The 27,260-nt window shown below is 35.5% G+C and overlaps 2 protein-coding genes and 1 pseudogene across 11 annotated transcripts; 2 read left to right on the plus strand and 1 right to left on the minus strand.

Annotated features, from left to right (window-relative positions):
- On the minus strand, nucleotides 1-4,003 carry LOC111901500 (uncharacterized). Its single transcript, XM_023897368.3, has 4 exons — nucleotides 3,919-4,003; nucleotides 1,733-2,229; nucleotides 581-1,648; nucleotides 1-486 (listed from the first exon to the last, which is right to left on the minus strand). Exons 1-4 carry the CDS (start codon nucleotides 4,001-4,003, stop codon nucleotides 1-3), a joined length of 2,136 nt encoding a protein of 711 aa, XP_023753136.3.
- A 2,637-nt stretch (nucleotides 4,004-6,640) lies between these two features.
- LOC111901501 (BTB/POZ domain-containing protein At5g41330-like) lies at nucleotides 6,641-11,862 on the plus strand (annotated as a pseudogene).
- Nucleotides 11,863-12,353: 491 nt separating this feature from the next.
- LOC111901473 (helicase protein MOM1) lies at nucleotides 12,354-18,465 on the plus strand. 10 transcript variants are annotated; one of them, XM_023897331.3, is made up of 13 exons: nucleotides 12,354-12,594; nucleotides 12,703-12,798; nucleotides 12,921-13,040; nucleotides 13,139-13,666; nucleotides 13,820-13,882; nucleotides 13,995-14,566; nucleotides 14,650-14,823; nucleotides 14,894-15,743; nucleotides 15,823-15,941; nucleotides 16,044-16,148; nucleotides 16,223-16,942; nucleotides 17,066-17,288; nucleotides 17,408-18,465. In XM_023897331.3, the coding sequence occupies exons 4-13, from the start codon at nucleotides 13,153-13,155 to the stop codon at nucleotides 18,295-18,297; spliced, it is 4,230 nt and encodes a 1,409-aa protein (XP_023753099.1). In that variant the 5' UTR covers nucleotides 12,354-12,594; nucleotides 12,703-12,798; nucleotides 12,921-13,040; nucleotides 13,139-13,152; the 3' UTR covers nucleotides 18,298-18,465. The 10 variants fall into 10 exon arrangements, with proteins under 10 accessions (XP_023753099.1, XP_023753100.1, XP_023753101.1 ...); XM_023897332.3 differs by having other exon boundaries at nucleotides 13,145-13,666; XM_023897333.3 differs by having other exon boundaries at nucleotides 12,921-12,997.
- The last annotated feature ends 8,795 nt before the right edge of the window (nucleotides 18,466-27,260 follow it).

Consider the following 27,260-nt stretch of genomic DNA (forward strand, 5'->3'; position numbering starts at 1 on the left):
TCATTTTTGTTCTTTCCTCTTGCTAGTGGATGCTTCGTCAAACCCTTGAGGCGCTGGATTTTTGCAACTCTTTCCATGGTGTCCATACATACCACAACGAGTGCATCTATGTCTTTTCTTGGGCTCACCACGTGCTACAATTCTATTCTTTTTAGGTCGTCCAGGTGGCCGTTTTATAATAGGTGGGTATATCTTATCGACTGTGTCTATATGCACCCATTGATCTTTCCCAGGCATTGGACCAATTTCTAAAGCATATGCTTCTTTATATCTCCCAACTGTGAAATATGCATCAACGTATTTGTCCCATCTAGGCTCCCTTGTGAAAGCAATAAAAGCAGCTGCATGCACACATGGAAGGCCTGTGACTTGCCATTCTCGACAACTACATTTTTTCTCATCTAATATAACATCCCAACGATTTCCTTTGTAGTTCACTTCTGCTTTATTGTCACTGCATCTACAAACTTGATATTCGCCCAAATTCTACATGAGAAAATAAAACAAACACAAAGTAATATCAGGAAAAGTATACATGTTTAATGCAAAAAATATATGTATATATAGTTTCTTAACTTGCCTTAGTGATTGTCTTGAGATAGTCCCTTGCTTTTGGAACTAGTGGACCTTTCCATTTTTTCACCTTACTCCTTTTCTTGTCAAATCGTTCCATAAGCTTTTCTCTAATTGCATCAAGGAGATCTAGCACCGGTTTATAACGTATGTCACCTACCCAAGAGTTAAAAGTTTCAGAAATATTGTTGGTAATGTAATCACACTTGACAAGTGTGCCAAACTTGCTTCTACTCCATATCTTTTTATGGTGCTCATTCAAATATGCAATTGCATCTTCACGTTTACTAGCAATTTCTTTTAACAATCTATCATGCTTACTAACAGAGTAGGTATTTGCAGCATCCCATAGCTTGCTCATGAAAAAGTCACCTCGAAAATGTTTCTTGAAGTTGCTACACAAATGTCTTATGCATTCTCGATGCTCAATGTTAGGATAAACCTGTGTAATAGCTACTTCCAACCCTTTTTGCATGTCAGAGGAGATAACAAGACCATTAGGTGTACCGATCGCTTTTTCTAGTGACTTGAGAAACCAGGTCCATGATTTTGTATTCTCTGACTCAAGCACAGCATAGGCTACTGGAAACATACCATTGTTGCCGTCTATACTTGTGGCAGCGGCTAACACACCATTAAATTTCCCTTTCAAATGACATGCATCAAGCCCAATGTAAGGACGACAACCAACAAGAAACCCCTTGGAGCATGCTGTTAATGATATAAAAAAGCGTAGGAAATGTTTCTTGTCACCCACTGTCTGTAAATCAATCTCCACGACACTTCCTGGGTTTCTCTTTTCAAGTTCGTGTTTGAAATCATATATATGTACATAAGAGTCATCCCACTTTCCATACATGTCAGTATAAGCTTGTTCTCTTCCTCTAAATACTCTCATATATGGCACTTCAACATTGTAGCTATGCATAAGCCACTTTTTTAGGTCGGCAGGAGAGACATCACCTTCAGATTTCAACTTGTCGGTTACAACATTAGCAATCCATCCTTGAGTGGCATGTTTGTTACCACACTTGTTGCTTCGAGTACAAGAATGAGTTTCTACAAATTTCTTAACCTAAAAAATTGCATAAAAACATATAATTATGTTAACATAACAACAATGTCGACAAATGTAGTATTTCTCAAATTTCATACTTACTTCAAAAGTAACTCCATCTTGTGTAACAGAAGCATGAATTCTCCACTTGCACTCTTTATCTCCACAACATGTTGTAAGTCTTGTCAAATCACTTTTCTCAATATTATACTCAAATTCATTTATTAGTGCATAATGGTTTAATGCTCTTCTAAAAGCAATTACACCTGGGAATCTAGAATTCACTTTCATAAATAGATTTGACTTACTATATGCATAAGTTTCACCATAATCTAGAAGCTCAGTTTCATTATCAGAATTATGAGGACTATGATAGCTTTCTTGACTTGGACAAACTGAGTCTGTCTCATTTTCATCATCAGGTTCATCAATAACGTGATCTTGAGAACTAAACTGTTTAACCTTATATCTTAATTTTTCGGTTGTCGCATAAATTGTTACTTCTTTCTCCTCATTATACATGCTAAGCATCACCATGAACCTCTCATCATTATCAAGTTCAATAAAGCATTGCTCTTTTGCATGTTTGTCAACAAATACTATTGATAAAACAATATCACTTTGTGATGGATAATGTTTTTTCACCTCTTCAACTAGATGATCTAAGTCATACGAACATGTGTCTATATAGAGAGATTTTGTAGATCCAAAACAATATACTTGCCTACACGAGTTCCTCGCTAACCGAAAGAAGCCTTCATATATTTAGTTTAAACTTGTATTTTGATATTAAAGCCCTGACAACCATAATGAAAAGAAAAATTAATGGAATTGAAGTGCCACATAAAGTATCATTCATCTTGATTGCAAGAACTTACTCAATTATCGGTGATTGAGCACTTATTTCCCATGTCGGTGTATCAATCTCATCATCCATCAAAAGTAATTGAATAAAAAACAGATTATTTGCTGCCCTTATAAGAGGAGGAGAAGGAAAAAAACGAGATTACAGTGAACAAAATGCAAAAACTAATCAAATATACAACCAAAATTAATTAAATCAGAAAAAGGAAATACCTATGATAAAAAAACGGACTTGATTAGTCCACTGCAATGAAGAAACGTGATGATGATGAAGACGTGATGATGAAGAAGACGTGAGGAAGAAGACCCAAATCGTTGATAGATGATAAAAAAAATCACGTTGTCAACGTATGACGATGAGTATCAGGTTGTCGACGTATGATCAGGAGCATCAGTTGTAGACGAATGATCAGGAGAATCAGGTTGTCGATCAGAGAATCAATTGTACACGTATGATCAGAATTGTAGACATATGATCAGGAGGAGAATCACGTTGCTAACTTTCTCATAATTATTTAAATTTAATCTTTATTTTAGAAAAGGGTATTTTGGTAAGTTTATATGTATTTTTGATTTAGAAATATATTTTTTTATATTAAATTGTTTTATGTATTATTAGATTATAAGATTGGATATAAATGAGAATTTAATATGTTAATAGGGATATATAAGTAATTATAAACTTTCAAAGGACATATACGTAATTGTTAATGTTTGCAAGGATATATATGAAATTTTCCCAAAATTTAATGTCGGTTCATTAGAACCATATAAACCGACACCCAGAACTCCCATTAAGAGAAAAATGGAAACTCCCGCCGTGTACAAAATAAATTTTGTGGCTGAGTAGAGATGTGTCTTTCCTCCTTACATGGATAGAAGTAGATAAACCGAAATTAATTATAATTCCCACACGATGGAAAAAGGTAAAAGCTCTCGAGAAGAAAATGATCCTATTTGACCACTGTACATTGTTAACATAAAGAAATGGAATAATCGAAAATGCCGAGTAACATGCCAGGCTGCTAAAGTAGCTAAAGTAGTGATAAATCCTTGAAAAATCATTTGGTGATGATTTTTACACCTATGTGGTGGAAAGTGAACCTAAAACCTACCATGAGGCGGTTACTTCTTCTGAGGGACCTCAATGGAAATAAGCCATAAAAAAATGAGGTAGAATCTATCTTACAAAATCATACGTGGGAACTAGTGGATCTACCTCCAGGTAGCAAACCACTAGGTTACCGTTGGATTGTTAATAGAAGGATGAAACTTGATGGCAGTATTGATAAATACAAGGCAAGACTAGTAATCAAAGTTTATAAAAAAAAAAAAAAGAAGGTCTATATTATTGTGATACCTATTCGCCGGTAAAACGGATGACATCCATTCGATTAGTTCTTACCATTGCAGCTATTAGAAACCTGCAAGTTCATCAAATGGATGTGAAAACTGCTTTCTTAAATGGGGAGTTGGAAGAAGAAATTTATATGGTGAAACCTGAGGCATTCATTGCCTTGGGACAGAAGAACAAGGTTTGTAAACTTGTTAACTTGTTAAGTCTCTATATGGATTAAAACAAGCTCCAAAACAATGTCATTAAAAGTATGATCAAGTCATGATGGAAAGTGACTTTAGAATCAATGAGTGTGATAAGTGTATCTATGTGAAAAACACCACTCATGGTTATGTCATCTTGTGTTTATATGTTGATGATATGCTTATCATTGGTAGTGATGACAATATGATAAGATCCATGAAGGATATGTTGAAATTCAGGTTCGACATGAAAGATAGGGGTGTTCGTTTGGATGGATCGGTTTGATCCGATCCAATCAAATGAATCCAAATTGATTTCGGTTTTTAAAAGATGGATCCGAATAGTCCAATCTAAATTCAAATCCGATCCGATCCAATTACAATTCGGTTGGATCGGTTTTATATAATTCGGTTTTCAAAAACGAAACATTTTAAAACGACATATAATTATAATACTCCATCCGTCCCAAAATTATAGTCCATCTTTCCTTTTTGGTTTGTCCCAAATAATAGTTCACTTCTAAAAATAAATAACATTTTTACCAAAATACTCCTCAATATTACTTAACACACTAAGCATATAATGGAACATTAAATGCAAAGTAAAAACAAAACTGTCATTTTATTATATAAAGTTAGTAGTAATTAATGATTTTCTTAATCTATGTGTTTTTTATCTGTGGTCTGTGGACAATAATATTGGGACGGAGGGAGTATTACCCAACTTTACACAATAAGCAAAAACAAATTATTCGGTTGAGTTTTGAAATTTATAAACAACTACTAAGAACATATATTATAGTTAAATATTTTATAGTTAGAAAACTTTTGAGAGAAAATACATATCAATGTTTTTTTATCGGTTGAAACATTCTGAACCTATTTAAAAAAATAAATTACAAAATTAATAAATAACTATGGATATATATTATAAATAGATAAATAATGATTGTTTATTCAGTTTTTTGGACTATTCCGTTCTTATTTTATAAACCAAAACAAATCCGAAATCCAAAAAAATAATTTGGTTTTGTTGAAAACCAATCCAAAAATCCGAATATTCGAACCAAATAGTCCAATTGGATAATTTGGTTTTATCCGAATAGCGAACAACCCTAATGAAAGATATGGTTTTAGCGAATGTGATTCTTGGAGTCAAGATCATAAGAAACCAAAGTGGTTTGATTTTAAGTCAAACACACTATGTGGATAAGATTCTTGAGAAATTTGCTAAGAGAGATACTAGTATAGCTAGAACTCCAATTGACACAAGTCAACATCTATGTAAAAATAGAGGTGATAGTGTTAGGTGCAATTTGTTTTTTTTAAAAAACTTCTTCAAACCACTTTTTGTTACGTGGCGCAGCACACGCGCAACATTTTCCTTCTCGCAGTAGTTTGTTTTTTAAAAGACTTCAGACTACAAAACCTCTACGCGTGTGCTGCGTGGCGCAACAGTTGACTTGCCTTTTCAAACCTCTTCAACTTTCATTTTTAGAATTTTGGTATAACTTACTTTTATTTTAACTTTTATTAAAAAAAACTTTGATTTTTTAAACTTTTATTTACTTGATACAATTTTTCTTTATTCCACAAATATTTTAAACTTGATTTTATTAAAAAAAAACTTTGATGTTTTTAATTTTTTTTACCGTTTCTGTTAATAATATTTTCAGTTTCAGTTGCATCTTTTTTAACGTGTGTAATTTTTTACGAATTTTGTAGACATGGTTTGCAATACTTTCTTAATTTTTTATTATTTTCTTTTTTTATGTTCTTTAAAATTAGTTTTTTTCTAGAATAAAACTGTTAAATTCTTTTATATTTTTTATGTTTCTTTTAAAAGTTTTATATTTTTGTTTTTTACATGTTCTTTTTAGTATTCTTTCAATGTTTTAATAGTAGAATTATTAAAATTTCCGTGTTGGGAACTATTTTCAGTTTATAAAATTAGTTTATTTAAATTTCAGTTTACTGCAGCAGTCTGCAGATGTTAAAAAACAAACACACTTCTTATTACAGGCTGCAACCATTTGTTCCACCTCTTCTGCTACAAAGGATTGGAGAGGTGGTCCACGTATTTCATGAATTTTCTCTTCGAAAAAACAAACAACTAATCAAGTGGAATATTCAAGAATCATTAGGAGTCTGATGTATCTAATGAGTTGTACCAGACCCAACTTAGCATATGTTGTGAGCAGACTAAGTAGATATACTAGTAAACCCAATTCTGAACACTGGAAGAGTATTACTAGGTTGCTAAGGTATATGAGATACATGCGAGAATATGGACTGCACTATAGCAGACATCCAACAGTTATTGAAGGATACACTGATGCAAATTGGATATCTGACATAAAAGATTCCAGATCTACAAATGGATATGTGTTGACACTTGGAGATGTTGTTGTAGCCTGGAAATCATCCAAGCAAACAGTTATATCCAGATCTACGATTGAATATGAATTTATCGCTTTAGATATTTGTGCTGAAGAGATGGAGTGACTATGTCAATTTGTAGAGGACATTCCCGAATGGCCTAAGTCGGTAACGAACATATATATACATTTTGATAACCAATCGGCAATTGGTAGAGCTCAAAGTATAATGTATAATGGGAAATTAAAGTACATTAGACGTAGACATAAAACGATACGAAAACTAATCTCTACAGGGGTTATCGCGGTTGACTGGGTGAAGTCAAAGGATAACATTGCGGAGCCGCTTACAAAAGGCTTTAGTAGAGATGTAGTTTATAAGTCGTCAAGAGGAATGGTACTAAAGCCCGTAAATGAATAAATTCATACGAATGAAACCTTACCCAGAAGACTGGAGATCCCATGATCTGGGTTCAAAAGGACAACGTAGAACTGTGTGTGTGTGTGGGGGGGGGGGGGGGGTGATCTTTACTTCCTAATACATTCCTATATGTAGTGACAAAATTAGGCTATACATATGGTTTTTAATGATTATTGGAATCACCTATGTGAGAGAGAAGTGGGGTCACTTCGAAGGGAATTATGGGGGCACAATTCCTAAAGCTCTTGTAGAACTAGGTGAGTGTTCATGACCAAAAAGAACACATATATAAGGATATGGCCTTGTCAGGGAGAATCCTGTGAGAGTTACATTGTCTTCTACACAAATGGCAGCTCAGTTCAAAGACATCGAGATCTACCAACTGCTAGGAGATTAAGTGTAATTCTTAAGGGAGAGTTCAAAGGGTAATACATACCCATCCTATGCAAGTTTTAACTGTTGAAAATTTCGTTTGGAAATTTGATATGCATAGATCGATCTCCATTCATGTGGGGGATTGTTGGAAAATTTGGTATAAATATTTATATTTTTATTAACTTTGGACATATATAAATATATACATATGTTGTATATATAATTACCTCTAAGTGGGTTTGTGTTCTCCTCCGTGAGAACTTTGAAACGGTATATTATATGTCCAAAATGGAGTATTGTGAATGAGATATTGATACTCAAAGACGGGTATTTGAGAAATAAAGTTAGCAAATAGACAAATGTGAGGATGAGTCCCACATCGGTAGAAAGACCAAACTCAACTAGGTTTATAAGGTTGAATGCATGAAAGGCTTACAAGCTTATGTCTATGGTTTTACTTCAAGACCAACCCATGTGTAGAGGGGTGCAAATCTTGGATTTCGTAGACCAAAACCACCGAACTTGCGCATGGGCGCTACCTACGGACACGAATGCAGCTTCGAAAACTCGGGCTTACGCAACCCTCATTTTTTCTAAACTTGACAATTTTAGTCCTTGCTTTGAATTTTGTAACGGATGCATTAATTACGTATTTAATGGCATTTATTGTCATTTAATGCCTCAATCAATTCCGTATCATGATTTGATTTGTTTCCGTTGCATGTCCATCTATAAAAGGAGACATTCACTGTCTCATTCAACACACGAATGGAAATACTCTTCCTCCTCCTTCTTTGTACACCTGCTTCCGACAATTCTTTCAGGAAAGTGGATTTATCCGACAGTACACATTGTTAACGTTGTTGTACCTTGGGAACAAACGTCAAATCTGTTTAAGGGAATCAAGTCAAACTCAAGCCTCAACTACTACATTTACTAATAACCTTTTTATTACATGAATATACAAAGAATAAAAACGAAGTCCTAGACTAACACAATCAATGCTACCAAACATTCCTAAAAAACTGTGTTTAGCTTGATGTGCGACATACAACTGTTCGACATTACTTCTTGTCGCCTTTCGCAAGTATATGTCATCGTAAAGCTCTATAACATACCCATAGTCTCATAAAAAAGATTTGTATATTCTTGACCCATCCTCTCAGACATTTCCAAGTACTCATCTGATGTGTCTGCGACTATGCCGTATGCCAATTATCGAAGAGAGGTTGTGCATTTTTGAATTGTAGTAAAACCACGTTTACCTATAACATGTCATCTCAATTAAAAAAACTCATAAGTCTTTGCCAAATCTTTAGCTATACGTAAAAAAATTTCTACTAATACGAAAACGGTCTCCGAATTTCGATAGATCATATAAACCATACGGGGTAAAGTGATCACGTACAAAAAGTTCGTTTGCCGCGATACAATCCTCGGTTGATCGAAGTTCTACCGTTCTACGCCTCTTTTTGACATTTGAACTTTCAACTTTTTGACGTAGCATTTCGCTTGCCGTTGACAATGTGTGCAGAAACAAATCACCATCATCGGAGAATGAAGAAGAATTTGAAGTCAAAATATTATTTGCGGTGGAAGAATATGTTTGTAGTGTGAAAATCTATGTCGGCTTAGCTTTTCACGTGTGAAGAAGGGTCCATATCAGAAGGCTTAAAGATAGTGACCAATTTGAGAAAAAAAAAACAAAGTTTCAAATTATTTTATTTTATAAAAACTTAATTATTTTTGTGGTATTTATAAAAAAATTCAAAAAAAAAAAATCCAAATAACTCAAATACCCATATATTTTAGACAAAACTTAAAAAATGGTCCCTGTGGTTTTCAAAAATATCAAGTTTAGTCCCTAAGTTCAAAAAACCTCACGGATGGTCCCTATGGTTTCAAAACTTTTAACATTTGGTCCTTTTCGCTAACTTCGTTAACTTTTGGCCGTTAAGTGAATGGGCAATTCTGTCATTTCACTTCCGTAGGGACAATTTATGAAGTTTTTTGTTATTAAAAAAAATAAAATATACATAATTATTTAATAAAGGGTCCAACCCCATTTTTTTTCTCTCTCTCTCTCTCATCGAACTGAAGAACATATATCACTCTCTTCTGCAACCTCTATCGGACCAACATAGACATACACATACATTGATGATTCACTCTCCCTCCATTTCACATACACACATTAATGATTCATTCTATCTAGTTCAATTGATGGATTAAGATCTAGCTCCACCTCTAAAGTCGTCGCTATCACAACAAGATTTTGGCTTCCATTAAGACCCTTTTATGTGAAAGAAATAACCCGGCTCCCATTTATATGAAAGAAAAGTATTGACACCTTAATTACATCAAGAAAATACATAACATAAGAAGAAAATAATGTATCCCCTTTTATCCCTTTAATTGAAGCGCATACAGCCACCCCCAAATCAATACAAGAAACATATAGCAGGCAGTTGCAATTCAAAGGGAGGTCAGTTCACACTGTTTACAAATTCAAGTTTTGAAGAAAACCAGTTATGCGATTACACTTGCTAGAAATCAAACGAACTCTTTCCACAATCCCAAAATAGGAAATCTAGGTAAAGCAAAGGTGCAATTGTAGGTATAGAAATCGGAATCGGAATGGAACATTATTCATTCTTCTACTTATGTTCTTGATCGTTTTTTGCGCAACAACCAGACAAGAAGTCGATTAAGAAAATGAAGATGAAACCGATAACAACAAAGAAGAACACGAATCGAGACTAGTCGTTCTTTTCCAAAAATCGAACGAAAACAACAAAGATCTTTCCCTCAATGATCTTTTGAAATCAACCAACAATTTGGATCAAGAAAAAATAATCAGATGTGGACGATTTGGTCTCGTCTTCAAAGGCACCCTCGCAGACGGGCGAAAAGTCGAAATAGTAGAACAGAGGTCATCGAAAGCCATTATGAAGTCCTGATAATGAAGCTTGCTGACTTCTTCAATCTCAGACTCTTTGGATTTGCAAAAATGACGGAGGTGGTGGAGTCGGGTTTCGAGCTTACCTGACGCGAAGGTCTTGATGATGAAAGGGGATAAGTCTTCTTCGTTTGATATGGCGGAAGATAAATTCATCGATGAAGTGAAGATCCAGTTTAAGATGGGTTCTTTAGAGAGAGAGAGAAAGAGAGAGAGAGAGAGAGAGAGAGAGAGAGAGTGTGTGTGTGTGTGTGAGTGAGTGGGAGAGAGATGGGGTGAGACCCTTTATTAAATAATGACAAAACTTCAAAAATGGTCCTTGTGGTTTCCGAAGATATCAAGTTTAGTCCCTAAGTTTAAAAAACCTCACAGATGGTCCCTGTGGTTTCAAAACTTTTAACAAATGGTCCTTCCGCCTAACTCCGTCAGCTTTCTACCGTTAAGTGAGGGGCATTTTCGTCATTTCAATACACATGGACCATTTATGAGGTTTTCTCTATTTAAAAAAAGAAAAAATATATAATTATTTAATTAAAGGGTCTCTCTCTCTCTCACACACACACAAACTTCTAAAAATTCTTTTCTTCTTCACCTACACAAACAAACCCTAAATTCTCTAAGATCTCCAACAAAATACAAAAACCTAAACCCTAATTCTGCCTATACATAATCATTGAAACCCAAGGCCAAATATTGCAAAAATGCAGTGCCCAAGCACTAATTCCTTCTGTTTCAACTCTTCTTTATGTGATTGCCATCCTGGGTACCTGTACCACGCTACAACCAACATATGCTCCCTTTTCGTCGTATCCAGCGCCAACGAGTTCTTAGTGGGTACCGGAGTTGATTATTCGATTAATTTAAACTCTATATTGGTATACGACCTGAATGATAACTCCGTAAACTCGGAAAATGTGACCAAATCTGGTTCAATTGTTCAAGCAACTGGAACTTCCCCTGAGCTTTTATTCACTAGTTTTGAATCAAGTCGTAGGAATTCAAACTCTACGTTGGTATATGACCTGAATAATAGCTTCAAAGTTGTATAAGAAATTGAGCATAATGTAATCTTTGGTGCTGATCATGATTCCGCAATTCCATCAACAAAATTGAATTGGATTCCAAGTTTTAAACTGCTAATGGCTTCTGGGTCTCACAGTGGACCATCTGGCGTTTCAGGAAACATCAAGTTTTGGGATATAAGATCCGGGAATCTTGTTTCAGAAAAATAAAAGAGAAAGTGGATTGCTTTTCGGATATCACAGTTTATGATACCCTTTCATCTATTTTCAAGATCAGAACAAATTTTGGAGAGGTTTCATACATTGATTTTAGGAACATTTTGTCAGATAATTCTTGGAATTGTCTTGGTGATTCAATAAAAGTGATGAATGTGAAGAAAGAAGGGTATGGTTGTAAGATTGAAAGTCATGGGAATCAAGTTTTTTTTTGCAGTAAAGAAGGTGAATTGGAGCTATGGTCTGAGGTTTTGATGGGTTCTTTGAGAACTGGTAAAAATGGGAAAGAAGAGAGGGTCTTTAAAAAGAACATGTTGGGTAGGTCGAAGGATTTAGGACAAAATAGGATCACAAATCTAGGGTTTGGTGGAAACAAAATGTTCGTTACTAGGAAAGATCAACAATTTGTTGAGAGAGAGAGAGAGGCCCTTTAATTAAACAATTATATATTTTTTTTCTTTTTTTTTTTTAAATAGAGAAAACCTCATAAATGGTCCCTGTGTATTGAAATGACGAAAATGCCCCTCACTTAACGGTAGAAAGCTGACTGAGTTAGGCGGAAGGACCATTTGTTAAAAGTTTTGAAACCACAGGGACCATCTGTGAGGTTTATTAAACATAAGGACTAAACTTGATATTTTCGGAAACCACATGGACCATTTTTGAAGTTTTGTCTTAAATAATTATATATTTTATATATTTTTTTAAATAACAAAAAACTTCATAAATGGTCAATCTTTTGTGAAATGACAGAAATATCTTTCATTTAACGGCTAAAAACTAACGGAGTTAGCGAAAAGGACCATATGTTAAAAGTTTTGAAACCACAAGGACCATATGTGAAGTTTTTTAAACTTAAAGACTAAACTTGATATTTTCAAAAATCGTTTGAATTTTTTGGATCATTTTTTAAGTTTTGTCTATATTTTATTTGGGTTTGTTTGGTTTGGTTTGAGTAATAGTAGTAAACTCAACGGAACCTCGGTGTATCGGAACGAATTTTGCCACTTCCCCAATGAAAAACAACCCTTGTGTACTTCCTTTACGAACCGGAAAATCAGGCTTAAAACTGCGTGTGTAGATGCTCCAGTCGGAGACTGTTTTATGTTTGCGTGCCAGAAAATCTTCAATCGACTTGAACGAACAGTCATGGCATGCATAATCATCTAAAACCCTAATATTGAATCCAGGTTTGTCTCTCGTTGAAATTCTGATCTGTAGTTTATTATTCCTTGTTGTTTTTGTGCTTATTATTGTTTCAGATGCTGTTTTAGTCGTGATTGATTTTGTTTTGACAGATACATTTGCGGATTTAATGCTAATTAGGTGGAGTTCATACAGTTATGCGTGTCGATCAGTTGCTTTCCGATTGTGTATGATGACACGAAATTAGAGTAAGTTGTTAATTTAGGTCTTCGAATGTATCTTCTGCAATTTGAGCCGTGCCATGATCTACATATGGCACAATGCTAGGGATTTTCTTGCGTGAATCTCACATTGCGTTTGTAAACTTTAGGGGCGTTTGGACGTGCTCCAAAAGGACTATGATTATGATTTTCTGATTCTTTAAAACTCAAATTAATCAGATTGGAGGTAGGAACAAATCGAATATGGAGGATAAATACTCAATACCTAAGTATGCATGATTTCATCAAACCATTATCTGATTTTGGCACATCCAAACACTCCAATAGACCTATCTCAAACTTGACCTTTTAGCTAAGACCTTTTCAGTTTCAGCTGCTAGGATGGCAAACGACAACCATCGTAGTCAAAAGGTAAAAAATGATGAAAGAATTAAGTCAAAGAAGAAAATGGCAACACAAGATGCATCTCCTGAAACATCTAGCTCAAGAAGGTCATCCAGAGAAACAGCATCCAGTAAACAGGCAAAAGAAATTCCAGGTAGTACTCGTAAGTCTAAACGATTGGAGAAGAATAAACCATCAGATAGTCCTCCAATTTTGAGGAAATCAAAGAGAACCCAGGAACAGATGACAACTCCTCTGAAGAGGTATGATAGACGTAAGAAAAACACCTCTGTAGGTTCTTCGGGAACAAAGAAGCTTGTTGAAGAGCCTACTTCATCAAGTATGAAGTCAAAGAATGAAAAAGTTAAAAGGACTTTGAAGATGGACTCTAAAGAAGATAAGAGACAAGAAAAGCAGAGTTTGGATGTTGGTGGTAGGAAAAGGAAGAGAGCAGCCACCAGTTCTGTTGATAAGGCTTTATCTAGATCTTCACGAAGACGAACTGAAGCAGGTGGGTGAACTTATCTAGTTTGCCTTATTTTATCTATCTTCAGTTCCAGTTTAGCATTCATTATGTAACTAGTATCTTTATTGAAACTTATCTGCAGTTTCTTTTGGCAAATGAACATCTATGTTATTAACACTCTTGTTTGTTGGCATGTAGGTAATGATAATGATAAAGAAAGTCAAGATGAGTCATCTCAAGCTACTTCCAGCAGCAACAGAGGTACAACTTCTTACCAAGTGTTTCTAAAATTGTGATATTTTTATTGTCATTTCTTGCAAAAGTTGCTCCAAATTAGTAGATTATCATGTGTTCAATTTATTTTGGACCATAGATGTGGATAATAGCAAAAACGAAAATAGTGGCTCCAAGTCCGTGGAAGATAAAGATGATGATGAAGTTGAAGAATGCAGTGATAGAACAGGGGAAGAATCTACTCAGAAAGCCTCTGAAGCACAATGCAGCACGTCAAATTCTAGTCTTACAAACTTTAGTGTAGAAGAAATAAATGATCCCATTGAAGTAGAAGAATCACCAAATAGCAAAACAGTTGAAGGAGATCCAATTGATGCTGTAAAAGATATATCAAATGACGGATTTGTGGATTTAGAACAAGTAGAAGCAGAACATGTTGGTTCTCCTTCAAAAAAATCCCCTCATGGTGAGTCTATTGAAAATGGCAGTGTGACTGTGACACCAAATAGTGGCAAAGGCTCATCAGCTTCAAAAAAGACAGATCCTGATGTTAGCACAGATATTAAAGAATTTTGGGTTCCTGTTCAGATATCCAATGTGCAGCTTGAACAGTATTGCTCTATGCTACTTACAAATGCCATGGCTCTTAGTTCGTGTTCAAAAAGTGATACTGTTGGTGCTCTTCATGACATTCTTGTTTCTAATCGCAAGGTTTTGAAGATTTAATCACTAAATAGCACAATGCATAATGCACATTTTCATTTCTTTGGTTGATCTTATGTTTCCTTTTGCAGTGTTGTGATCACCCCTACATTGTTGATCAATCTCTTCAAGGTGCCCTTACAAAGGATCTTGAGCCTGCAAAGTTTCTAGAAGTTGGCATAAAAGCAAGTGGCAAGCTACAGTTTCTTGACCTCATACTTCCCGAGATGAGAAAACGTGAACTCAGAGTACTTATTCTTTTTCAGGTATGTTTTTATTTAATCTGTTTATGACATTTTCTTTATAGGGTGAGATATAAATTTCTCTTTCTTACAGCCTTTAAGTGGTTCTGGAAAAGATTCAACTTCTATTGGAGACATATTGGATGATTTTGTTCGTCAAAGATTTGGTGAAGACTCCTATGAACGTGTTGATGCAGTTATAACTACCCCTTCAAAGAGACATGCTGCTTTAAATAACTTCAACAATAAAGAAATGGGTAGATTCGTCTTCTTATTAGATTATCGTGCGTGTCTTCCAAGCATAAAATTATCATCAGTAGACACTGTAATCATATTCGACAGTGAGTGGAATCCTGCTAATGATTTAAGAGCATTACAGAGGATTGCAATCGATTCAAATCGAGAACAAATCAAGATTTTCCGGTTATATACTTGTTGGACACTAGAAGAGAAAATTCTCAAACTTTCAGAGCACAATGCAACTATTGATAAAGGATTACAGAGTCTAAGTAGGAGCACATGTGATGCATTACTCATGTGGGGTGCTACATATCTTTTCAGCAAATTAACCGAGTTTCACCATGCGAATACATCATCTGAAGACTGCTTGTTGAATGAACTAATGGTGGAGTTTTTAAACTTGAATTCTGACAAACATTATCCAGCCAAGTTAATAATTACAAGAGTTCAACAAAGTAGTGAAAATCTCCCAATGCCAAATGAGTTGCCAGATGGCGAACAACCGCATACATTTTGGAAAAAATTGTTGGCTGGAAGGGATCCATGTTGGAAGTATTTGACTACTTCAACTCCAAGGCAAAGGAAAAGACCACAGTTTTATGAGTCAATTGAGAAAACAAATGCTAGCAGTGATGATGTTGGACGCAAACGTAAAAAGACTACACCTGTAACAGAAAAAGGTGAAATCAAAGAAGGGTGTACAGGTAAATAATAAATTAGTGATATTCATATTACTATAATAATGTTTTCTGAATTTAAGATTTTCATTTATACTTTCTACAGTTATTTCCAGTGATGGGTCACAACTGTCCCCTGGTGACAGCTTTTCATGTGATGAAACAAGCTTTCGACACCTTCTGAAACTCAACATATCTGAACTATGTCGAGTCCTGAAGCTCTCGGTATGTTTCTTGTTTGTTTTTTTTCTCATATAGTTTATATCAATACTAGTGAATAATAATAGTTGTATATATCTTGTTATTTCCAAATGTAAACATGTACAGGAGGAAGTGAAGAAAATGGTGGAAAGATTTCTTGAATATGTTATTGAGAATTATCAAGTGAACAAGGAACCTGCAAATACAGTGCAGGCATTCTTAATATCTCTGGTCTGTTCTTTTCGAATCTTAAATTTTTTTACTAACTGGTACTATAATTTATTAAATTTTGTTTTTTGTTGCAGTGTTGGATTGGTTGTGCATTGTTAAAGAAGAAGGTTGATAGGAAACAAAGCCTTTTTATTGTGAAGAAGCGCTTAAATTTCACTTGTGAAGAAGAGGAAACAAACTCAGTGTACTTGAAACTGGAACAAGCAAAAGAGATGTTTTTAATTCACACACACAGCCAAAAGAAAAGCAATGAAATTAATAACCCACATGTCGTAAAAGTAGAGGAGATTCTAGGCAGCCCAGAAGATGAATATGTGACTGTCAGTCCTGACATGTCAGATGTTCCGGAAGATCAGAATGATTCTCATGGCTCCAATAATAATAGTAACTCACACCCACACTCACCTCCTGCACCTGCATCACAGCAGAAAGTAGCACCTCCTGCTCCAGTTCAGCCTTTAGTTTCTCCAATTCAAGATAATCTGCAAACTAAAAAGGATGCTGAAAAAGTTGATGATGATGATCAGAATCAGAATCAGATTACTACAGAGGCTGAACAACAACAACAGCATAATGAAGCACCTCCTCAAGTTTTAGAGACTACTGCAGATGACCCAAATCACACTACTACACAATCTTGGCCAAACCTTTTTAATCATCTTCTAGAATTTGAAAGTCATAACCGTGGGTTCGGGCCCACACGGATGCTGCCATCTTCTACTGATCCACTTCAAGCTGAGTTGGAAAAATTAAGTGAACTGAAGAATACTGTTAATAATTTTTATGAAGCTATTGTGAGTATTGTCTAATCCGTTTGACTACCTTACTTTACTTGACTATTTATAAACATTTTTTGTTTTGTTTGTGTAGGAATTAATATTTAATGCTTGTTGGTGTCTGTTTTTGTGCTTGTGCAGAAGGTGAAGCTAAAAGCTGAGTATGAGAAGGAAAGAGCAGAAATTCTTGCTCGGCTTAATCGTAAATATGATGATAAATCTCATAAAGCTGAGCTGGCGTTTCACACAAAAAAGAATGAAATTGATATCAATTTTAATAAAGTGGTAAGGAATAAAATATTGGCGGACGCTTTCAGGTCAAAATGCAGAGATCTCAACCCTTTTGACCATTCCCAAATACAAAGTAGGTCTTCTTTCTTGACTTGTTGATAGATTGATATATCTGTCTCTATTTAGTATTTACACTTGTCAAAATGATTTGTTTTTAGTTGTCACCATCCATATTATATGTATGACCTGCAGTTTTTCAAACAGGAGAAATGCAGCATCTGCATCACTTTCATGGTCAACATTTCTCTTCACCAGGTCAATCTTCCGGAAGCAACAAGCTGCACCAAACACCCCAAATTGTTCATCAGCCTGCAAATCTTTTCTCACACGCACCTACCAGACCACAATCTTACCCCAACTCAATCACCCCACAACCATCTAATATCAGCACCACCATACCACCACCTACCAACAGCCCCGCTACCAGACTACCACCACACATGAACCACCCTTCAAGCACACCACCAACCAGATCACCACAAATGAGCCTCCCTTTAAGCACACCAAACAAACCACCACCTAATATAACCTCCACCACCCCTTCTATCAGAAACACACGAGTAACCGGTGAAATCCGTGCTCCGGCCCCACATATTCGACCTTTTAAGCCTTCGACAGAGCACAGGGTGATGTTAGGTCAGCATGCATCCAGCAGCCTGCCGCCATCCTCCGCCACTTTTTCTCATACTCCGTCTAAACCACCACTTGCACCGCCATCACAAACACCAACAAATCATAACAACAGCCACCCTACTCAACCACCATCATCACAAATGCCGACAAACCATAACAGCCACCCTGCTCAGCCACAGCCAGTAGCACCATCTGAGCAGCATCCACCTGCCACATCATCATCCTCACTGCCATCGGTACCTGTAAGTCAGACTGGTCTTTATAGCTCATCATCACCATCACCATCATCATCAGGTGGTTTTATGAATTTGCTTATGGATGTTGATAAAGAAGCTGGTTTTCATCAGAAAGATAATGTGTTGCCGATGCCATCTCCATCTCCATCTCCATCTGAGGTATTTGGTAAATGTGGTGATGGTGACCTAGTTTGTTTGTCGGATGATGATTAAATGTAGTGTTATAGTTTCTAGACCTGTTTTTCTTAACAAACTTTTCTTTCAAGAAAATCCTTACATTTGCTAGTAGACACTAGACACTAGAACCATATTTTTCTCTAAACCCACAACAATGATTAATCTCCGATTTTATATTAATATACAAGATATAGTTTAATGAGAGGTTACAGATTTATACATTCATCATATACCAAGAATAATATTGATGTTATTATAATTTATTTAAAATCAACAAATAAAAATCATGCATTTTAGAACACAAACTAACGTCAAAATCACCAGTTTGAATGAACGATAACATATCAGCATGCAAATACTTCTTTAAAGAAGATAAGGATCTCCGAAAGTGTTGTTACAACCTGAACCGCTAAGCATATACATCAAACAGAACTCATGCATTGGAACACTTCACAGCATAAAACATTTAAACTTTTGACAGCATGCCAATTTTCGAACAGTAAACGTAGACTAAACTAAACTGCAAATTTGGTCCCTCTGGTTTGCAAAAAATTGTGAATGAAGTCCAAAATCTTTTCAGTTTGCACCAATGGTCCAAAAACGAAAACATTTTGTGGTTTTGGTCCCTGTTAAACATAAAAAGACTATAATACCATTTTAATTTGTTTTTTTTCATTTTTTATAATCACTTTATACTTTTATAATTTTATAACTAGAAATAAAAGAAAAATAAACCCTACCCATTAACCACCCCAACCTACGGTACCCCCTCTCGCCCCTCTCTCTTTCTCTCTCATACACATGACTGGAAAAAATGTATCGATTCTTTTTCACTTTCACATTCTCGCTCAAGAAATCCGCGATCTTGCTCCCTTGTGCAATTTCGATGAAGAAAAATACCGACAATGTCTCTTTTCTCTTGTGGTTTTCCCTCTAAGCACTTATGTGTGTATTTTATATGTGTATGTATTATATGTGCCACAGTTTCTTCCTGTATCATCACAAATCGTAAGATCCCATTAAAGTTCACCAATAACCTTCAAATCAATGCTATTAAGATATAGAAAAAACCTGCAAATAGATACCATGAATCTTGATTTTGAAAATTTAAAACCCTTAATTAGTTCATACGAAACCTTAACTCAAAATGGGTTCGCTGGAAAACAACAAACAAGGAGGCAATATGTTCCTGCCATGGTTTCTGGTGTGATTTAGTTTCAGATTTGGTCTGCTATCTAGGTTGATCGAAAGTGTGTAAGGTTTTGCTAGTGAGAAAATTGGAAATTAAGGTTGCTGTGAGGGGGCAGCACCAAGGGGGGGGGGGGGGGGGTGAGGAATGAGGAGATAAGGTATATAATGTGGGGAAAAAAAGAGACCCTTTACAATCTTTGGTTTCTAAAACTCATATTTGCAGCAAACTGAAGAACCAAGCCATCGATTTCTCTACAGGGTGTGAAGAGGATGGAGATTATGGAGGAATAGTTCATCGGAGGTGGATTACATCAGCAGTAAGGGTGCAAAGGGTCTTATCAGTGAGAAACCTTACCTTCATTGAAAGACCCCAATTTTCATATTTATGAAAGACCCAAACTTTCATACTATTCCAACATTATTCTTAAGTTACTTTCTCAAAACATGCTACATGCATATTTATAAAACAATATTTTATATTGATAAAGTGATTACAAAAGATTGGATACAAACCGACTAAGTTTTATTACATTTCATATCTACCCAGGAATCTACTATTCATATACATACATGAACATTAAAATACAGAGAAATAGTATTAACTATTCTAAATCTTTCAGCAGTATAAAACTATATTGGTTACTCATCACCTGCAATTGTTTAAACATTGAGAGGGATAAGCGATAACGCTTAGTGAATTCAATAAATAGATACACTATAATCTTATGCCTTATATATACCAATATGACAGAAGCAAAAGGGAACAAGAACAACAATAGCATATGCGTATCATATGTCACGCTTTCAATATCAACTCAAGATTTGATTCAAAGATTTACGATCAATGAGACATAACAATTTCAATACTTGATATGCATCAATAAAACTTTTGGCCCAAACGGTACAGAAGATATACAACTTCGGATTAACATTTTGGTAGATTTCAGGCTTAAATCCCTGTATAACCATTTGCCAATACCATAGAATAGAGTTCATTCTCTTACGGAGTCATGCTCTACATGGTCAGAGGCTACATACCAGTCCTATCTAACCTTCTGCTAATGCCATAGAATAGAAGTCATTCTCTTACGAGACATGTTCTACATGGCCAGAGGCTACATACCAGTACCATCTTGAATCTAAGTCCTTTCACTGATCACAAGGTCAAAGGTATATCTTTGCTATTAAAAATAGCGAATAAAAATAACACGGGAAAATAACTCAGAATAATAACACTGAAAAACACATAGCACATATAACACATAACATACAATTATTCCTATATATTGAACTCACCTTAAAATAATCGGGGGTTAAAATAGTAATTTGAGCAGCATATCGGCTCCAAATATGGCTTTATTTGTTGAAAACCGAGAGAATTAGCTAAAAACCGGACTCTAAAAAGGTAGAGCTTCAAAACCGAAAAGATAAATTTTTCGGACTTCACAGCACTTCGGGACGTGTTTCGGGTGTTAAAATTGACACCAGGGCTTCGGGGGATGTCAAAATAGTCAAAATATGGAAAAGGAGGCCAAAAATGGCAATTTTCTAAAATTCCTCGGCAAGGCTCGCAGGCCTTGTATTTATAGGGAGGAGATGCGAGGGTTCGGCCGAGAAGGGGTGAGTCAGCGAGGGCACGAGGCAGCAGGAGGAACGAAGTACGTGGCTCGCATGCGAGCCTCCAGGTGGCTCGCTTCGCAGGTCAACACGCGAAGGGCAGGTGGCGGTCTCGGATTGGCCGAGCCTTCGGTGCGAGGGGGTTGCGACGCGCGTTGCCAGCTGCTCGGATGACTAAGCTGCTTCGGACACGGGGCGAGATCCGGAGGTGTCTCATGCGAAGGTGTCCCATGCTTAGTGGACCTTGGACTTGGTCCAATCAGAAGGCAACATGCAAAGCTGCGGTCCAATCAGCAGCGAACACGTGTCCGACACGTGGAAGCCTCGCATAAGAGGGTGACGTGGCAGTACTATTCATGCGAATTTTTCTCGAAAAAGTGCCAAATCTTGTAAAATGCATAACTTTCACATACGAGCTCTGTTTTCGACGTTCTTTATATGCATGCGTAGCTAAAATTACGCTCTACAACTTTCGTTTAGACTTCATCGACTAATTTTGAATTTGATTTTTATATTATTATTTTTAACAGACCGGGACAGGATAACCCGTTAAAAATTCATAACTTCTTCATCCGACATCCGTTTTTGTCAGACTTTTTACCGTTGTACTACAAATGACGAGACCTTCAATTCTCGTTTAGGTTGTGTCGGATAAAAATCACTCGATCTAAAATTCAAGTTTTTAGCTGTCTACTGTTAAGCTGAAACTTCGAAAAATCATAACTTCCTTATACGAAGTCAGATTTTGGCGTTCTTTATATGAAAGTTGATTATTTTCACGAGTTCTACAACTTTCATTTACATCACTAAGGCTAAAAATTAGTTTATCGAAAACTAAATTTTTACGCGACAAAGTATTTTCCGGATTTATCACGGATCTTCGTTTGGTCATAACTTCTTTGTTATAACTCGAATTTCGACTAGGTTTTCGCCTAAATGTTTCTAATGAGATTTTCTACAACTTTCAATAATAAAATTTTACTTATTCCAAATTTTATATTTTCGCTATATTTCACTATTTGGCTATTAATTGGAATCTCATAAGACTTCTAATATTTTATGAGTGATTCTAAACATAGTTTTACTTCATTTCTAGTAAAAACCATCTGTTAGAACTCAACACTCAATTTTATTCACTTTTAATAATAACAATACACAATTTCAGAATGTGTATGTTACATTCATCTTTGCACCAACTGTGAGGCTGTGGAGGGATTTATCTACGAAAGAACAAAACGTCGCCCGCAACAATTTTTGTATACCTTGTCGGAAACCCAGGAAAGGATGGTTGGAGAGGATGAGGAGGGAGGAATGAGAGAGAGAGAGAGAGAGAGATGGATATAAATTTTTTTTAATAATATTAAAATAAGAAAGTAATTAAATTTTTTATTTCAAGGGTGTATTTGTCATTCTAGATTGGGTGTGGACCAAATCCACAAAAACTTAAATTTAGGAGGGACTAAATCCACAAAAAGTTTTCTGTTTTGGACCATTGGTGCAAGTTGTAAACTTTTTGGACTCCATCCACAGTTTTTCGCAAAACACAGGGACCAAATTTGCAATTTAGTCGTAAACATAAAACATGAAAAAGTTTTTTGCATTGTAGCACAACAAAGTTTGGTTAATTTACACATTTAGTCACTCAACTTTTTTTTTGTGCTCAATTGGTCTTTAACGTTAGGAAATACCGGTTGATTAAGGGTTTGGGGGAAATTGTATCTGGTTTACGGCTGAAATACTGACAATGGCTTGACATATCAATATGGGGTTTCTGCCACCGTATCACAACAAAGTTTGATGAATTTACACATTTAGTTACTCAAGTAACCGACTGTTTTTGTATTAGGTCATATAATGGTGTAATTGATAGGTAAAATTCAACTTTAATGATCTATTAGGTACAAAAAAATACTTGAATGACTAAATGTGTAAATTCGCCAAACTTTGTTGTGCTACGGTGCCAAAAACCCAACATGCCCACCTGACAAGGTTTATCGTATTGATCTGTCTCAATAACCACTTACACATATAAATTACCATAACACTCTAAGACTAAGGAGAATGGTAACACTGCTAGCACTTTGCCACATCAGTTTTTTGAGTGTCACCTCATTTTTCTCCATCTAACACCTAATCTTAGCATTTGGTAGGTAGGTAGGGAGTGGTAACACTCCTAATATTTCGTAAAATATTAGATAAAAAATGTTATTTATTTATTTTTTTAATTTAAATTAGATTGCAATCCCGCCAATTCCTTTTCCACCAATCACATTGCACAATTCATTTCGCTCTCTTGTCGCCAAGATTGCAATGAGTCGGAGGTAGCGAGCCCCCTAGCGAGCGCTAGGGGCGGTGTTCTAGTGTTTTTGGCGAGCTTGACGACCGGAAGTAACGAGCCCACTCCGTTTACTCTAAGTACTTCAGAATCTTATTGTCTGCAAGAACTTAGACTTGATTACTATAATCCTAACTTGCTCCTTATCTCCACCTATAAATTTTAATAGTAATACTTGTCAACTATTTCCAGTGTTACACTACATCCATTTCAACTCAATAGAGGTAATCCGGAAATATCCAACTTTAGTAATTTCATTGGAACGTAGCATCTTTGAAAACCACTAGGCGCATTTGGTACACATAATGTTTTTGGAATGAATGTAATCTTTAAAAGGAATTAGAATATGAAGGAATTAAAATATGAATGAATTTGAAATCAGATATGCATTTGGTTGACATGGAGTGAAATTTGTTTTTCCTGCCTTGGTTTGCATATTTGTTAAAGAAATTTGAACGTAAATTATATAATGTGATCAAAATACTATTTTTATTGATTTTTGTAACTTATTGTTATAAAACGATAAACATTTCATTTAATTAAAAATTTCATTTATTAAACCCTTATCCGCTAAAACCAATGTTTTTATTGAATTTGCATGTACTATATATAGTAAAAAACAGCTTTACAAAACAAAAATATATAATTATACTTGATAAAAACAGTTAATAGATATCTTGCTTTTAGGCTAGATCTAAGGACTTAATCAGTAGTTGGGTGCAAGTTCAAAGAGTTAAAGAAAGAAAAAATAAACATATGTATGTATACGTGTAGGTCTAGGTATAGATGTGGGCCAATGGTTGGCATAGGTATTGTCATAGGCTTATGGATATGGGAATAAACATGTGGGTATAGGTGTGGCTAAAGGTGGTGGGGGTGTGTATGTGTGGATGTGGGTGTGGGTATGGGTATGGGGATGTGGATGTGGATGTGGTAGGGTATGGTGAGTGAGGGTAAGTATAGGTGTGTGGTTGTGGGTATGGGGTAAGGATGAGTGGTGTGGGTGTAGGTTTTGGGTGGATGGTTGGTTGGGGATAAAGGTGTGGTGGATATGTAGGAGTAGAGGTGGGCGTGAGCATAGACGTGCGTGTGTGGGTGTGTAGTGATGGGTAGGTAGTGTGGGTAGGAGTAGGGTTAGGCGGGTGGGTAGGGTGTAGGAGAGATGACGATGACTTCATTTCACTTTGTGAATCATGGGTAAAATCGTGGGTGAGAGTAGGTGGTGTGGCTTTACAAAGCTCCTTCCAAAATTTGTTTAAGAAGATAGCTATAAACTAGAATATCGTTAGGATATTCGATTTTTAAACCATTCCTCATGATATTTGTTATAGGATAAGATGTGGTGAATGCGAAGGTTGTATGATAGGCTTTACAAAACTCCTTCCAAAATTTGTTTAAGAAGATAGGGTCTCTCTCCGAAATGATTTTAGTAGGAAACTCATACAGATTTGACACATTGTCGAGGAAGCTTTAAGCGATGACATAAGCACTATAGGGATGTTTTAAACCCATAAAGTGACCATATTTGCTTAGTTTGTCTACCACCAAGAAGATGATCATAAAACCCATAGATTTGTGCAACCTTTATATAAATCCATTGAAACTACTTCCCAGAATACGCTTGGAATTTTCAGTGTTGTAACACCCTCTTACATGGCCCATATATTTGGCATGTCTCCTAGCAAAATTGCATTGGGATAATTTATCAAACAAGGTGTGTGATTTCAATACACCCAAGACACCTTTTAAATGCTTAGAATGGTCACTCCAACTTTTACTATAAACTAGAATACCGTCAAAGAATGCTATAACAAATATCCTGAGGAATGGTTTAAAAATTGAATTCATTAAGGTGGTGTTTGTTTTGGAAGAGGTAAATCGCCTTCTGTTTTTTTTTTCTTCATGTCTACGGAATAAGATGTGAACCAAATGTTTTTTTTTTCATGTCTTTAGTCATTCATAAAAAAAATTGTTTGTTTTTTAAAATCTTTTATGAAAAAATTGATTGGTTGGTGTTGGTGTTGATGGTAGTGGAAGAGGTAGGAGTGAGGTGGGTGGCAGAGGTGGCGGTGGCAGAGGTGGTGGCGACAGTGGCGGTGGTGGTAGTAAGGAAGGTGGCGCTGGTGGCTATGGCAACGGTGGTGGTGACAGTGGCGACGACGGCAGTGGAGGTGGTGAAAAAAATATCAATTAGGATTAGAACCTAGAAAATGTATTCCTAACTTGGAAGCTATTTTTTTGTACTATCCAACATTTCTTGCACCATTTCTTCAATAACATATTTATGTAAAGCTCATACCACTCATAAGCACAAGCTTGAATCAATGGAAAAATTAAGGTAAGTTAGTATAAGCAAGATAAACGCTCTTCTGGGGTTTTCTATTTCATCAAAAAGAGAGTTATGGTTCCTTCTGTATACTCATTATCTCACCATCAATATAAAAGCATATATTTACCAATAGGATAAGAGCCATCTGTTCACAAAATAAGAAATTTAAAATAAATCTTATTTAATTTCCAATAATGACATCGTATAAGAAATCAGTAGCTTGAAGAGGGTTAAAGATTTATGGTTTTTGGGTGTTTAAGCCTTCACCACTGTTTTCCCTGCCATGCCTTGCGCTGCCTCCTTCCACCTTCAACCACCTACAAACACAATCGCTATAACATGGATTTATTTCTAATCTACTGTTTGGACCACCACGACCACTGTTACACCATCGTCACACCTCTCTCTCTCTAGGGTATACCTATTTTTTACCTTTTACTTTTTGAATGTCAGTTTTCCACTCGCTCACTTTTTGTTACCAAAAGACATTAAATGGTTATCTTTCATTACTTTTCACTATCTTCATTTTTTTTTTATTTTTTTTAAAAATATATTTTATATAAATATTATATTCGTTTTCTAGGGAATTAAAAACCATAAATTTTAATATATTTTTTATAATTTTTAAGTATATATTTAATTTAATAAATGTTAAAAATTTTGAAAAAAAAAAAGCTAATTTAATGAATGTTAAAAAAACCGAAAATAAAAATAAAAAAAGGGTGACTAATGACATGAGGCTAGAGGGCGGGGTAGCTCCCCGCACCCCTAAACCGCGGTCACGATATTATGTTTCCGGCCGCAGTTTATTTCCTACACCTCCTTCTCTGCTACATACCCTCCGGCCTGATAAAAAACCTACATCTAGATACCACCACCACAAACCCTAATCCACGATCTGAGGTGAAAACACTTACATTTCTTCATTTTTCTGTTATATGCTTATTTATTGGATTTTGAAATTTTTAGTTTTAATATGTTGTAGGTTGAGTAAGTTGTAGAAGGAGAAGAAAACAAGCTTTGATTAAGAGCTCTCTCTCTCTCTCATATGTTTTGAGTCATAGTCTCATAGATATGTGAATGTTTGACCCATCAAATAGATGAATTAACGTTGATGCCAAATGTGTTAGTTTTTTTTTTTTAATATATTTTTTAGATTGGAATATTTAAAACAAATGTGATCTGTTTATTTATTTTGGCATAAGTGCATTGTTGTATAGGTAGATTTTTCACTACTATAGAGTTTTTAATGTTTAAATTCCAAAGTAATATGTTATAATCAGGTAAATTTTCCAAGTACAATGCCTTGAAGGAATCTTGTTTTGAAAGTAGAATGTTGTAATGAAATCGATTTCTACTTTTACAAGTTAAAAGCTGCACATGAAACAGATTTTAAGAGTAAAATGATATGACTCTATGTTTTCAGTGTTTTATGAAGCAGATTTTAAGATGCTTAACAAAAAACACAAGGCTTCTATTTATATTCTACAGACATAACATATAAAATGACCTAAAAACCCTTGACCC

This window comes from Lactuca sativa, chromosome 2 (assembly GCF_002870075.4).
Source record: "Lactuca sativa cultivar Salinas chromosome 2, Lsat_Salinas_v11, whole genome shotgun sequence".
Classification (NCBI taxonomy): domain Eukaryota; kingdom Viridiplantae; phylum Streptophyta; class Magnoliopsida; order Asterales; family Asteraceae; genus Lactuca; species Lactuca sativa.